At 45.7% G+C, this 13,435-nt stretch overlaps 1 protein-coding gene across 3 annotated transcripts in view; it reads right to left on the bottom strand.

Annotated features, from left to right (window-relative positions):
* SPAG9 (sperm associated antigen 9) overlaps nt 1-11,473 on the bottom strand; it is a 140,689-nt gene extending 129,216 nt beyond the window's left edge. For all 3 annotated transcript variants that reach the window (XM_066364597.1, XM_066364596.1, XM_066364595.1), the window contains exon 1: nt 11,009-11,473. In XM_066364597.1, the coding sequence (XP_066220694.1) occupies nt 11,009-11,311 (303 nt within the window). In that variant the 5' untranslated portion in view covers nt 11,312-11,473. The remainder of the gene's footprint in view (nt 1-11,008) is intronic.
* Between the last annotated feature and the right edge of the window lie 1,962 nt (nt 11,474-13,435).

Below are 13,435 nucleotides of genomic sequence, written 5' to 3' on the forward strand. Positions count from 1 at the left end.
CCAGGCAACAGAACAGAAAGCATGCATCAAGCTTACAGGCAGCTTTTAAGAATGCCTGGAAAGAATACATTTTGCAAAGCAAGCGCAAAGTGTTCAGTATGGCTCAGAAAGGAAAAGATGAGGCTGGTAAGAACAGAAGAAGCCAGACTGGGCTTTGTATGTTAGGTACTTCAGTCATCTCAAGAACTTGAGACAGAACCACTAATGGCTTTTAGTCTGGAGATGATCTCTGGATACAGTATGATGGGTAGTTAATAGGTTGGCAATACTGCAAGCAGATAGATCAGGTATAGGACACATTTAGTTGTCCATTCATTTATTCAGAAATATTCACTGGGTACCTCCTAAGTGCCAGACACCAGTATACAGTCAAAGTGACATAAAGTTGCAAGTCTATGGAGTTCGGATTTAGGGCAAGCGATGTGGGTGTGCTGAATCAGAGCAGTGAAATAGATTTGAAAAGAAAGACTCGCCTGACCAGGTGGTGGCACAGTGGATAGAGCATAGGACTGGGATGCGAAGGACCCAGGTTCGAGACCCTGAGGTCACCAGCTTGAGTGCGGGCTCATCTGGTATGAGCAAAGCTCACCAGCTTGGACCCAAGGTCTCTGGCTTGAGTGAGGGGTCACTCGGTCTGCTGAAGGCCCGCAGTCAAGGCACATATGAGAAAGCAATCAATGAACAACTAAGGTGTCGCAACGAAAAACTAGTAATTGATGCTTCTCATCTCTCTCCGTTCCTGTCTGTCTGTCCCTCTCTCTGACTCTTGCTCTACCTCTGTAAAAAAAAAAAAAAAAAAAAAAAGGAAAGAAAGACTCCAGAAATATTTAAAAGTTGGAAACAAAAGAAAGCAATAGGGAGGAAGGAAAGTGAAGAGTTAAGGATGATAACTAAGTGCCTGGCCAGGTGGCCGTGGTATCCCTCATGAAGACAGGGAACAGAAGAGAAGCAGTACTGGGAGACACTGGCATCCAATAAACAACAATAATATGCAACAACAACTCCAGAAAGAGATCTGACCTTAACGTTCTTAAGCTGTCAGTCAAGTTCACAAGGAAAGAATCTTGTTGGTTTTACTCACAACTGTATCCCCAGTGTACAGTTGTATGGGAACATAGTTGACACTCAATAGCTATTAAATGATGAATGAAATGATATACATTTTGGAACAGTCAACAAATGGTAGCTAAACTCACTGGAATGGATAATATCAGCTAGGCAGAGTGCAGAGTGGGAACCAGGGTGGACCTTAAAAGAATGCCAAGAAACACAGAAATCAATGTAAGAGAAATCCAAAGAGTAATCAGGTAAGTAGGAGAAAAACCAACAGATGTTAAAGTCACAGAACCAAAATTTAATGTTTCATTTTAAAATTTTACTAGGAAAATTAAATTTAACAGGGTGACAATGATCATAGGTTTCGGCCCTGGCCGGTTGGCTCAGTGGTAGAGCGTCGGCCTGGTGTACAGAAATCCCAGGTTCGATTCCCAGCCAGGCACACAAGAGAAGCGCCCATCTGCTTCTCCACCCCTCACCCTCTCCTTCCTCTCTGTCTCTCTCTTCCCCTCCCGCAGCCAAGGCTCCATTGGAGCAAAGTTGGCCCGGGCGCTGAGGATGGCTCTGTGGCCTCCGCCTCAGGCGCTAGAATGGCTCTGATTGCGGGAGAGCAACGCCCCAGATGGGCAGAGCATCGCCCCCTGGTGGGCGTGCCGGGTGGATCCTGGTCGGGCACATGCGGGAGTCTGTCTGACTGCCTCCCCGTTTCCAACTTCAGAAAAATACAAAAAAAAAAGAAAAATATTAACCTCTTACTCATCCCTGCAACAGGCATATATTGTAAACTTTAAAATTAACTCATATGGACTATCAGATATTAGAAAATGCTGTCAAATATAAATACTATTGTGGTTATATGGTAGAATGCTCTCATTTTTTGCAAGATGGGTACTTTAGTACTGAAGGGTAGTGTCATAACATCTGCAATTTATTTTGAAATGGTTTAGTAATTTAAAATTTGTATATGTATATACATGTGTATGTATATATGCACACACACACACAAACATACAGACATAGTAAAAGCTACTGAATCGCCTGACCTATGGTGGTGCAGTGGATAAGGGTCGACCTAGAACTCTGAGGTCGGTGGTTCAAAACCCTGGGCTTGCCCAATCAAGGCACATGTGGGAGTTGATGCTTCCGGCTCCCCATCTTCTCTCTAAAATAAATAAATAAATGACTACTGAATCTAATTAATATACAGATGATGAATGTACTTTTAATTTTTCTGTATGTTTGAAAATTTTCCTAATAAAATGCTGAGGGAAAATGTACTGAAAACATAAACTGACCCTAAAGAACAAAAGCGGCATTTTATAGTTCCTAATAATAATTCTGTATCGTAAACTTGGAAACTTCTCTATTGCATTGGTTAATATATAAGTTCCCATTGTTCAGTTCAAACATTTTGGGGAGCACTTATCAGGCCAAATCACTGGATATTAGAATTCCTAAGTGAATAAAACAGTCTTACATTCAAACTAATAACTAAATAATGCTGGCCAAGATTTGAAAATGTACAGAATTTACACACATATTTTTAAGTATAAGCTTTCTGAATAGACACATTACATATGTAATTAAACTCAACCTATACTGATTTCTTTTCATCTCAACCTAATTATTTAGGTAACAGCTGTATTCATTATGAGTGCTGAGCACAGCAAAAAAGGTGTTTTTAAAATAACTCAGCCATTAGTCAACAGAACAAAAGAACACATTTGGCCAGATTCTAATACTAGCTTTCCTGGGAACCAAAGGTTCCATATGATTTAAGTACGCAGCTAAGGAGTCCAAGAATCAGAAACCAAACTAAGGCAAAGAATTGGATCTGTCATCTAGGGCACACACGAAAGTGGTCTGGTGAATAGTTCTTACTCTGCTAATTCATCCTCTGATTAGAGGTAACTGATCCAGCTAGATACTTTACCCATTTTGCTATTCTTGTCATTTTAACTAAGTAAAAATGTAAATGCCACTATAAGGGCCATCACTGTATCTCACTTAGACACCTAGATTCAGAAAACTGAAGGAACATAATGGGTAAGATGTGTCTTAAAGAGCTAAACAATGGCTAACTTATTTCACAAAGTGTCTGGTGTAGGAACTGACTAGGATCAAGGCCATACCTACTGTGGGTAGGGGCAGTGTGTAGCTTATTCAAATGGTTCAACAAGAAAAAACAACGGTATTTTTTAAAATATGAAAATATGTACTTTTAAAAAAGTGTTTTTAAATGTATTAGTTTTGTGTACAAAATAATTTAGGTAATACAAAGATCAATGAAGCACTAAGACACAGCCTCAGCATTCTAAAACTTATGTTTGAATGAATAAATTAAGACATAACCTTTCAAAAAGCTGCTGCCCCTCGCACAAACTGAACCAATAGAGAAGTTAAGCAAGCACCTGAGTCAATTCTTGGATCAAAAACCTTTAGTTCACTGAAGATGTCACACTGAAGATACTGGTTCCTAAAACACTAAATAGGTACCACACAGACTTCACTTTTAAAAGAAGTTTGAGCCCTAGCCTATGGTGCAGTGGATAGAGTGTCGCCAGGAGTGTGAAGGCTGTATGTTTGATCCCAGGGCACATAATGAAGATGCACCCACTTCTTCCTTCCCTCCCTCCCTCCGACCTTGCATGATAGAAAGTAAATAAAGAAACTGGGCCTGACCAGGCAGTGGCTCAGTGGATAGAGCGTCGGACTGGGATGCCGAGGACCCAGGTTCAAGACCCTGAGGTCACCAGCTTGAGCACGGGCTCATCTGGTTTGAGCAAAAAGCTCACCGGCTTGGATCCAAGGTCCCTGGCTCAAGCAAGGGGTTACTCAGTCTACTGTAGTCCCATGGTCAAGGCACATATGAGAAAGCAATCAATGAACAACTAAGGTGTTGCAACAAAAAACTAATGATTGATGCTTCTCATCTCTCTCTGTTCCTGTCTGTCTGTCCCTATCTATCCCCCCCTCTCTCTCTGTGTCTCTGTAAAAAAAATAAAAATTAAAAAAAAATAAAGAGGCCTGACCTGTGGTGGCGCAGTGGATAAAGCGTCGACCTGGAAATGCTGAGGTTGCCGGTTCGAAACCCTGGGCTTGCCTGGTCAAGGCACATATGAGAGTTGATGCTTCCAGCTCCTCCCCCCTTCTCTCTCTGTCTCTCTCTCCTCTCTCTCCCTCTCTGTCTCTCATCTCTCTCTCCTCTCTAAAATGAATAAATAAAATTAAAAAAAATTTAAAAAAATAAAATTTAAAAAAATTTAAAAAATAAATAAAGAGCCTGACCAGGCAGTGGCGCAGTGGATAGAGCATCGTACTGGGATGCAGAAGAGTCAGGTTCAAGACCCCGAGGTCGCCAGCTTGAGCACAGGCTCATCTGGTTTGAGCAAGGCTCACCAGCTTGGACCCAAGGTCGCTGGCTCGAGCAAGGGGTTACTCGGTCTGCTGTAGGCCCACAGTCAAGGCACATATGAGAAAGCAATCAATGAACAACTAAGGTGACGCAACAAAAAACTGATGATTGATGCTTCTCATCTCTCTCCGTTCCTGTCTGTCTGTCCCTGTCTATCCCTCTTTCTGACTCTCTCTCTGTCCCTGTAAAAAAAAGAAAAAGAAAAAGAAAGAAACTGGGCTGAAGAGAGAATATCTTTGCTGGGGAAAAGATGTGACTTTCACAGTTGCAACACCTTAGTTGTTGCTTGATTGCTTTCTCACATGTGCCTTGTGAGGGTTCAGCCAAACCAGTGACCCCTTGCTCAAGCCAGCGACCTTTGGGCTTAAGGCAGTGATCAGGGGATCATGTCTATGTGCCCATGCTCAAGATAGCAACCCTATTTATTTATTAAAAAATATATATATATAAAAAAAAAAAAATAGATAGCAACCCTGCACTCAAGCGGTGAGCCTGCACTCAAGCAGGTGACCTCAGGATTTTGAACCTGTGTCCTCAGTATACCAGGCCAATACTCTATCCACTGTGCCACCGCCTGGTCAAGTGAAAGATGTGATTTTGTATCGCCAGTTCGATCTCTCATTCCTCTCACTCTAAAATTAATAAATAAATGAAAATTTTAACTTTAAAGTTTTAATTAAAATATTTTAATTTTTTTATTTATTGTTTTTAGCAAGAGAAAAGGGTGGGGGAGGGGGGACGACGACACAGGAACATCACTGTTCCTGTATGTGCCCTGACCAGAGATCAAACCAACAATATCTAAGCTATGGAAAGATGCTCTAACCCAGGGGTCCCCAAACTTTTTACACAGGGGGCCAGTTCACTGTCCCTCAGACCGTTGGAGGGCCGGACTATAAAAAAAAACTATGAACAAATCCCTATGCATACTGCACATATCTTATTTTAAAGTAAAAAAAAAAACAAAAAAAAAAAACAGGAACAAATACAATATTTAAAATAAAGAACAAGTAAATTTAAATCAACAAACTGACCAGTATTTCAATGGGAACTATGGACCTGCTTTTGGCTAATGAAATGGTCAATGTGCTCCTCTCACTGACCACCAATGAAAGAGGTGCCCCTTCCGGAAGTGTGGCGGGGGGGCCGGATAAATGGCCTCAGAGGGCCGCATGTGGCCCACGGGCCGTAGTTTGGGGACCCCTGCTCTAACCAATATGTCTTGGGGAATTAAAATATTTTTATGAATGAATGAGAACTATAACATCAATAAGAACAATGGGCACTCGCCAGGTAGCTCAGCTGGTTAGAGCATCATCTCCATACTCCAAGGTTGTGGGTTGGATCCTGGGTTCAGGCACATCTGAGAAACAACCAATGAATGGAATGTACAACTAAATGAAACAATAAAATGATGTTTCTCTCTCTCCCTACTTCTCTCTCTCTCTAAAATCAATAATTTTTTTTAAAAAAATAGTTATTTTGTTGATTTTAGAGAGTGGAAGGGGGAGAGTAAGAGAAAGACAGGAACATCGATCTGTTCTCTACGTGGTCTGACCAGGTATTGAACCAGCAACTTCTGTGCTTCTGGACGATGCTTTAACCAACCGAGTTATCCGGCCAGGGCTAAAATCAATAAATTTAAAAAAAAATTTTTTTTTGCCTGACCAGGTGGTGGCATAGTGGATAGAGCATCGAACTGGGATGCAGAGGTCCCAGGTTCGAGACCCTGAGGTTGCCAGCTTGAGCGCGGGCTTATCTGGTTTGAGCAAAGTTCACCAGCTTGGACCCAAGGTCTCTGGCTCAAGCAAGGGGTTACTCAGTCTGCTGTAGCCGCACGGTCAAGGCACATATGAGAAAGCAATCAATGAACAACTAAGGTGTTACAACGTGCAATGAAAAACTAATGATTGATGCTTCTCATCTCTCTCCGTTCCTGTCTGTCTGTCCCCATCTATCCTTCACTCTGACTCTCTCTCTGTCTCTGTAAAAAAAAGAGTGCCGATTCATTGGGGGAAAGTTAATTAGAAAACTCTCAGTAGTGTCTCTCACCTATGCATTTAATCACCCCAAATTTTTTAGGCAAAATGCCACAGAATAGCGGTCACAAAATCACATCTTCTTCTTCCCAGTAAAAATATTCTCTCTTCAACCCATTCCCTTCCTCTACACACTTCTATCATGCAGGAGGGAGGGAAGGGAGGATGAAGTGGGTGCATCTTCATTTTATGTGCCATCTCCTTCTACCCAGTCATTCTAAATTAAGTCTCACTTTGAAAATAATGATAAGAAACAAGGTCCACAGAATTACTTGGCAGTGAATGACTAAGAAAAAGGTTCTTTAAGTCATTTGCTTACTTATCAAGAAAATTAAAATTTTTTAATTATTCGAAGTAAAGCATGTCTTAAAAGAATCAGAAATTGCACAAAAACATAAAAAACTGACCTGTGGTGGCACAGTGGATAAAGTGTCGACCTGGAATGCTGAGGTTGCCAGTTCGAAACCTTGGACTTGCCCAGTCAAGGCACATACAAGAAGCAACTACTACAAGTGGTGGTTCCTGCTCCTACCGGTACCTCTTCCCTCTCCTCTAGCTAATTTCAATTAAAAAAAAATTATAAAAAAAAAAGGAAAGAAAACAAAACACCAACATATCCTTTCCAAGAATAACATTTCTCTCTTGATCATTTTCTATCCAAATGTTTGTTTTTAAAAATCACCAATTTACCAATAAATTCTTTTTAGATTCACAAGACTTACTCTGGATAAAACAGACAAGCAAGGATTAACTGAAGTAGTGAAATTTAAGCTGAGCCTAAAGCGAGGAGCTAGCCAGAGTAAAGCTGAGGATGAACATTCTAGGCCAAGAGTAAGTACTTCAAGGGTGTAGGCATCAGACACGACTTGATTAAGGCATGAAAAGATATATGACCAGAGCAGGGAGCACAAAGAGGCAAGTGATGAGCAATAAGATAGGTTTCTTGATTCAAATTTGAAACTAATCACAGCCCTGGCCAGATAGCTGGGTTGGTAATAGAGGCTGCAGGTTCAATTCCCAGTCAGGGCACATACAGGAGCAGATTGATGTTCCTGTCTCTCTCTCTCTCCTCCTCCTCCTCTCTCACAAAAATCAATAATATGTAAAAATTAAAAAAAAAACTGATCGCACACACACAAAAATCAGCCTTCCTTTAAGTTGATTTTAAAGACTCACAAAAACAGCCTGACCAGGCGGTGGCGCAGTGGATAGAGCGTCAGACTGGGATGTGGAAGGACCCAGGTTCGAGACCCCGAGGTCACCAGCTTGAGCGCTGGCTTATCTGGCTTGAGCAAAAAAAAAAAAATAATGCTCACCAGCTTGGACCCAAGGTCGCTGGCTCGAGCAAGGGGTTACTTGGTCTGCTGTAGCCCCACTGTCAAAGCACATATAAGAGAGCAATCAATGAACTAAGGTGTCGCAAGGAAAAATTGATGATTGATGCTTCTCATCTCTCTCCATTCCTGTCTTTCTGTCCCTATCTATCCCTCTCTCTGACTCTCTCTTTGTCCCTGTAAATAAATAAAAAAATAGTCTCACAAAAACAGCAGCTAACTCAACACAAAAAAAAGCAAAGAAAAAGACAAACGGTATTCAAATTAATTATGTCATTGTAATAAAGACTGTATTTCTGATTCCTTGCTGAGAATTCCTGTAAGCAAGAGATTACTATAGCACTTCACACTTCCTAAAACATTCTCACCATTTACATACCCTCCTAAATTTCCACAAAGTTGATCAGAATTCACTTTACACTTTCACATGATTTCCGATACTTTTGCTATAACAGTAGATTCTTAGTCTCCATATTAAGGCCATAAAGCACATACAGAAAATTAAACACAGAATGCACTCTGTATATTGGCCTCAGAGACTGAATTTCTGGGTACTTGGTAAATACTTGATTTATGATCTTACACAAAGACTGATAACAAGGTGGTTTTAGGTTTGTGGTCTGGGAGTTAGCGCACCTAGCATTTCATCAATGTCTCAAAAAGTATAAATTACAAAAGAGTCATTGGATAACCTATTTTTAAAGTCATTTACTTAAAAGTTAATACAGAATCCAGAGCCTAGCAGTTAGTTTTATTTTCTGATTCTGCAACCTGTGGCAGATGGTTTCCTTGGCCCATGTGACCCTGGAATTTTGCCATGTTTGTGTAGACTGGCAGGAGTTGAAAGCTAAGGGTACATTTTTTCATCCAGGGTTATAGGTCATACTGGGCCTACTCTGCACTTGCGTATAAGTGGTTAATTCCCCAGTCTCTTCCAAGGATATCCAAACACAAGCAATGGCTTGTCTCAGCATGAAGACACGGAATGCCGCCTGACCAGGCGGTGGCACAGTGGATAGAGCGTCAAACTGGGATACAGAAGACCCAGGTTCAAGACCCTGAGGTCGCCAGCTTGAGCCCAGCTCATCTGGTTTGAGCAAAAGCTCACCAGCTTGAGCCCAAGGTCACTGGCTCGAGCAACGGGTTACTCGGTCTGCTTAAGGCCCGCGGTCAAGGCACATATGAGAAAGCAATCAATGAACAACTAAGGTGCCACAACAAAAAACTGATGATTGATGCTTCTCATTTCTCTGCGTTCCTGTCTGTCCCTATCTATCCCTCTCTGTCTCTAAATAAATAAATAAAATCTTAAAAAAAAGAAAAAAAAGAAAGAAAGACATGGAATGCCGTCTCAGAAGTAGTGTATAACCTCTGTTCTATCACCGTGCTAATAAACTAGTGGGAATTGTCATCTCACCCTCAGATTTCTTGCAACCCTTCCCTGTAAGCTTTGAAATGCTCCTGAAATAAAATCAATTTTGTTTGGCAGATTCAATGGCATTCTTTGGATCACTAATGGATCACAAAATCAGAACCAAAAATCATCACTACAGTCGAACTTTAAAAAAACAAGCCTGACCAGGCGGTGGCGCAGTGGATAGAGCAGTGGATAGGACTGGGATGCAAAGGACCCAGATTCAAAACCCCGAGGTCGCCAGCTTGAGCGCGGGCTCATCTGGTTTGAGCAAAATCCACCTACTTGGACCCAAGGTCGCTGGCTCCAGTAAGGGGTTACTCGGTCTGCTGAAGGCCTGCGGTCAAGGCACATATGAGAAAGCAATCAATGAACAACTAAGGTGTTGCAACGCGCAATGACAAACTAATGATTGATGCTTCTCATCTCTCTCTGTTCCTGTCTGTCTGTCCCTGTCTATCCCTCTCTCTGACTCACTCTCTGTCTCTGTAAAAAATAAACAAACAAACAAACAAAAATAAATAAATAAATAAAAAGGAAACCAACTATTGGACCTGGTAGCAAGGTATCCATTCATGACAAAACAAAATGTTTAAACAGTGGTACTACTCAGTGATAGGAAATGAGTTGCTAAACAAATCTCATATCCTAAAAAGTTTTCAAGTATTTGTGAAAAATAACACGCCATTCCTTCAGTAATGAGCTATTTAGCCTCCTTCAATCACCATGTATTTAGCCAGGTGCTGCTAGATGCTCGGGAACAAAGATGAACGGGACACTTCGCCTGCATTAGTTGCACAGAAATAATGCCAAGACAGCCTGAAAGCTAAAACCCTTGACTGTCTCCAAAAGTCAAAGACCTATTACTTGCGCTCCAAAGCTCCAAAGGGTTCACCCTTGGTGAGAGTACTGAGATCACTGCCAAGGTGTTATCGGTAACAGCAGTGCACCTGGAGCACCTGGAAACTGCAGTCTGAAAAGGCTTGCCAACAGTCACCTACATACACCACCTGAACCCCGCCACCTCTAACCCGCAAGGTCCCTTTATAAATAGAGGGGTTTTGAAGGGAACTGTCCAAGGTTACCACCTGATTTGGAGAAATGCTTTGGAGTGGATACCAATAAAAAATGTACACTTTCTATACTTAAAGAGTGTTGCTATAGTTGTATACTGGCATTCAAGTGTTGACAAAGTGTCAACTAAAGCACGTAAAATATAAAATGAAACCTCTTTCTCAACAGGGTTAAAACGTCAGAAGAAAATGACCGAAAGAGGGAGATCTCTTAACTTCCCGAAGAAGTAACCCCTGCAAAGGTATTGGAACCAGCGAAAGTTACACATCCGGGACAGAAGTGTTTAAATGCACACCCGCCGCGGTCGAAGTCTGCAAACCATCCGACTCTCATACGGTGGTCGGAAACTTCTCTAAACTACAAAGGCAACCAGACAACCCTAAAACCCCCGCCCTCGGCCAGCCCCAGGTGCCCGCACGCCAGGCTGCGGCTGCCTCCCCGGGCCTCACTTCCCCCATCACACTCCCTTCTTCTGGACACTCACTAGCCGGCCTCGGCTTCCAGCGCCGGCCGGGGGTCCCGGGGCCCTCGCGCCGCCGTGCTGGGTCCAGGAGCCTCGGCCTCGGACCCGCCCCCACGAGGCCCGACGCGGGCGCGCCCACCCTCCCGGCCCCGCCGCGACCCCCGGCGACCCGGGGACCGGCCCCGCCCTCCCCGCCGGCCGGCCGGCCCTCACCTCCTCGGCGTGCTTGCGCAGCGCCTTCTCCCGCTCGTACTGGGTGATGAGCTGCTCGTTGTCGTCCCGCAGCAGCTCCAGCTCCACCTGGTGCTCCTGGTCCTGCGCGAACACCGAGTCCAGGTTCTCCAGCACGGCCACCACCAGCGGCATCAGCTCCTTGACCACCTCCTCATCGTAGCGCCCGATCAGCCGCTCGAACTCGCGGTAGATGGAGCCGGCCAGGCCAGACACCCGCTCCGACATCACGGCCCCGGAGCCGCCGGGCTCCTCCTGGTACACCACACCGTCCTCCAGCTCCATGGTGGCGGGCGGGCGGGCAGCCCGGGGCGTCGCCGGCTCAGGGGGCAGCACGGGCCCGCACGGGACAGGCCCGGCTGGAGCTGGAGCTGGGGCTGGGGCTGGGCCGGCGGGGTGGGGGCCCGGGCCGGACTAGGGGAGGGGTGGGGTGAGCACACTCAGCCCAACCGCCGCTGCACCAACTGCCTGGGCGGCGGGGCCGCGCTCGCGCCACACGTCACCCGCGGGGCGGGCCCCGCTCGCGTCTGCCCCAAGGGCGGGGCCCCGCGGGAGACCAGGCGCGGCCAGGGGCGGGGCCTGTGCGTCCTCGTGCGCCGGCGGAGGCGGGGCCAGGCGTCTCCGGCTGAGTGGGCAGCACCTGTCAGCACATTATGGGCCCGGCAGGCGCTGGGCTTGGGGCTGGGCCAGGTAGCCTGGGGTCCCGGACGGGAGAAGGGGTGTGGTGGGGTGAGTACACTCATCCCAACCGCCAGGGAACCAACCTCCTGGGCCGTAGGACCACGCGCGTACACGTCACACGCGGGCGGGGCCAGCGACGCGTCGGCCCGAAGGGCGGGGCCCCGCGGGAGACCAAGCGCAGCCAGGGGCGGGGCCTATGCGTCCTCGTGCGCCGGTGGAGGCGGGACCAGGCGTCAACACTCGGCGCCGCGCGGACAGTGAGTTCGCCAATGGGACGGACGGCGAGAGGAGTGTGGGGAGGTCTGTCAGCGCTGTGCGCTATTTGTTTGGGCGGGTCCCAAAGGGAAGGGAGGGCTTCTGGAAGCGTCACTAGCTGTCCAGAATTAACACAACTAACGTTTCTGTTGCTTTTTACCGCTCGCAAAGGGCCCTCTCCTGTGTTCCTCACTACAGGCGTGGTGAGGTAGACGTTTGGCCTTGGTTTCGCAGACGAGGAAAACAGGCCCGGAAAAGTTGTGGTTCACTCAAGGTCAGGCAGCTGGAACGGGAAGGAGGCTGATCGGAGACTCAGCCCAGTTCTGATGGAGAGTTCCAGGCTCAGGGAGAAGCGGGAAAGAGGGAGAAGGAAAGCAACCTTAACCAGGACAAGAGAGGAGGCGGGTCGCAACGGGGATAGGCCAGCGATTTTCAACCAGTGTGTCGCAGGAATTTTTAAAACATGGAATACTTGACTACTTAGGTGCACTGACCTCTTTTCCCTAGATTGTCAGATTTTTAAAAAATGCAGCAGCCAACACATCAATAGCGTCTGGTATGAATGAATCAAGACTGAGCCTATTTTTTTTTATCATATGGGCAAAAATATATTTTCTGCTGTGCCGCAGAATTTTAGTCGCTTATGTGCCATGAGATGAAAAAGGTTGAAAATCGCTTGGATTAGATCAGGAGGTCCCATATGGGGATAATAAAGTAAGAATAGCCTAAAACAGAGGAAGTGGAAAGCATTCTGCAGGGTAAAATTGTAACGCCACATCTTGGCACTTTCCCAGACACTGAGTTTCTCTGCTTCTCCCCGCCAACTTGGGAGAGTGGCATTTCCTGGCTCCAGCCACCCTCCTTTCCTAGTCTCTCCGAGGGGGCGGAGCAGGGAAGTGGGGGGTTGAGGGCTCGGGAAGAAAAGGGGTGGAGTCACGGTGAAAAAGTCCCAAGATCTGCAGGTCTCCGCAGCCTAGGAAAGCGTCACGTGAGAGGAATGACACAACGCCCAAGCTTCAGGCGGGATGAGTCAAGGGTCGCTTCCCGTTGTTCTCGTCTAGCTTCTGCAAATGGAACGGAAGACACTCCTAAAAGCCCCTTCTCTCCGCAGCAGGTGACTCAGGAGTTCCCCAGTCCGACTGTAATAAGAATGGGGGATGGGGGTGGCAGGACTTGGATAAACAAGGGCTTAGGAGTGGGAAGCGGCCACCTCCCAGGATCTTAAATATCCTCAACTTGGTGTTTACAAGTTCAAGTTCTTCCTGCCAAGCACGAGCTAGTCTCCCACAGTTTACCAGTCTGGACCCATCTGGAGACCCACGAAAACGTGTGGGGGTAGAGCAAGGGCCAACCTATAAACTCAAGACAAAAATGAAAATACTAAGGCTTATGAGGTTAGACGGGACTGAATTTGCAGCCTGTGCTGTCCCCCTTTCTCACCCTTGCCCCATATCCACCCATAGATTTTTAAAC

The sequence above is a fragment of the Saccopteryx leptura genome, chromosome 2, assembly GCF_036850995.1.
Source record: "Saccopteryx leptura isolate mSacLep1 chromosome 2, mSacLep1_pri_phased_curated, whole genome shotgun sequence".
In the NCBI taxonomy this organism is placed as follows: Eukaryota; Metazoa; Chordata; class Mammalia; order Chiroptera; family Emballonuridae; genus Saccopteryx; species Saccopteryx leptura.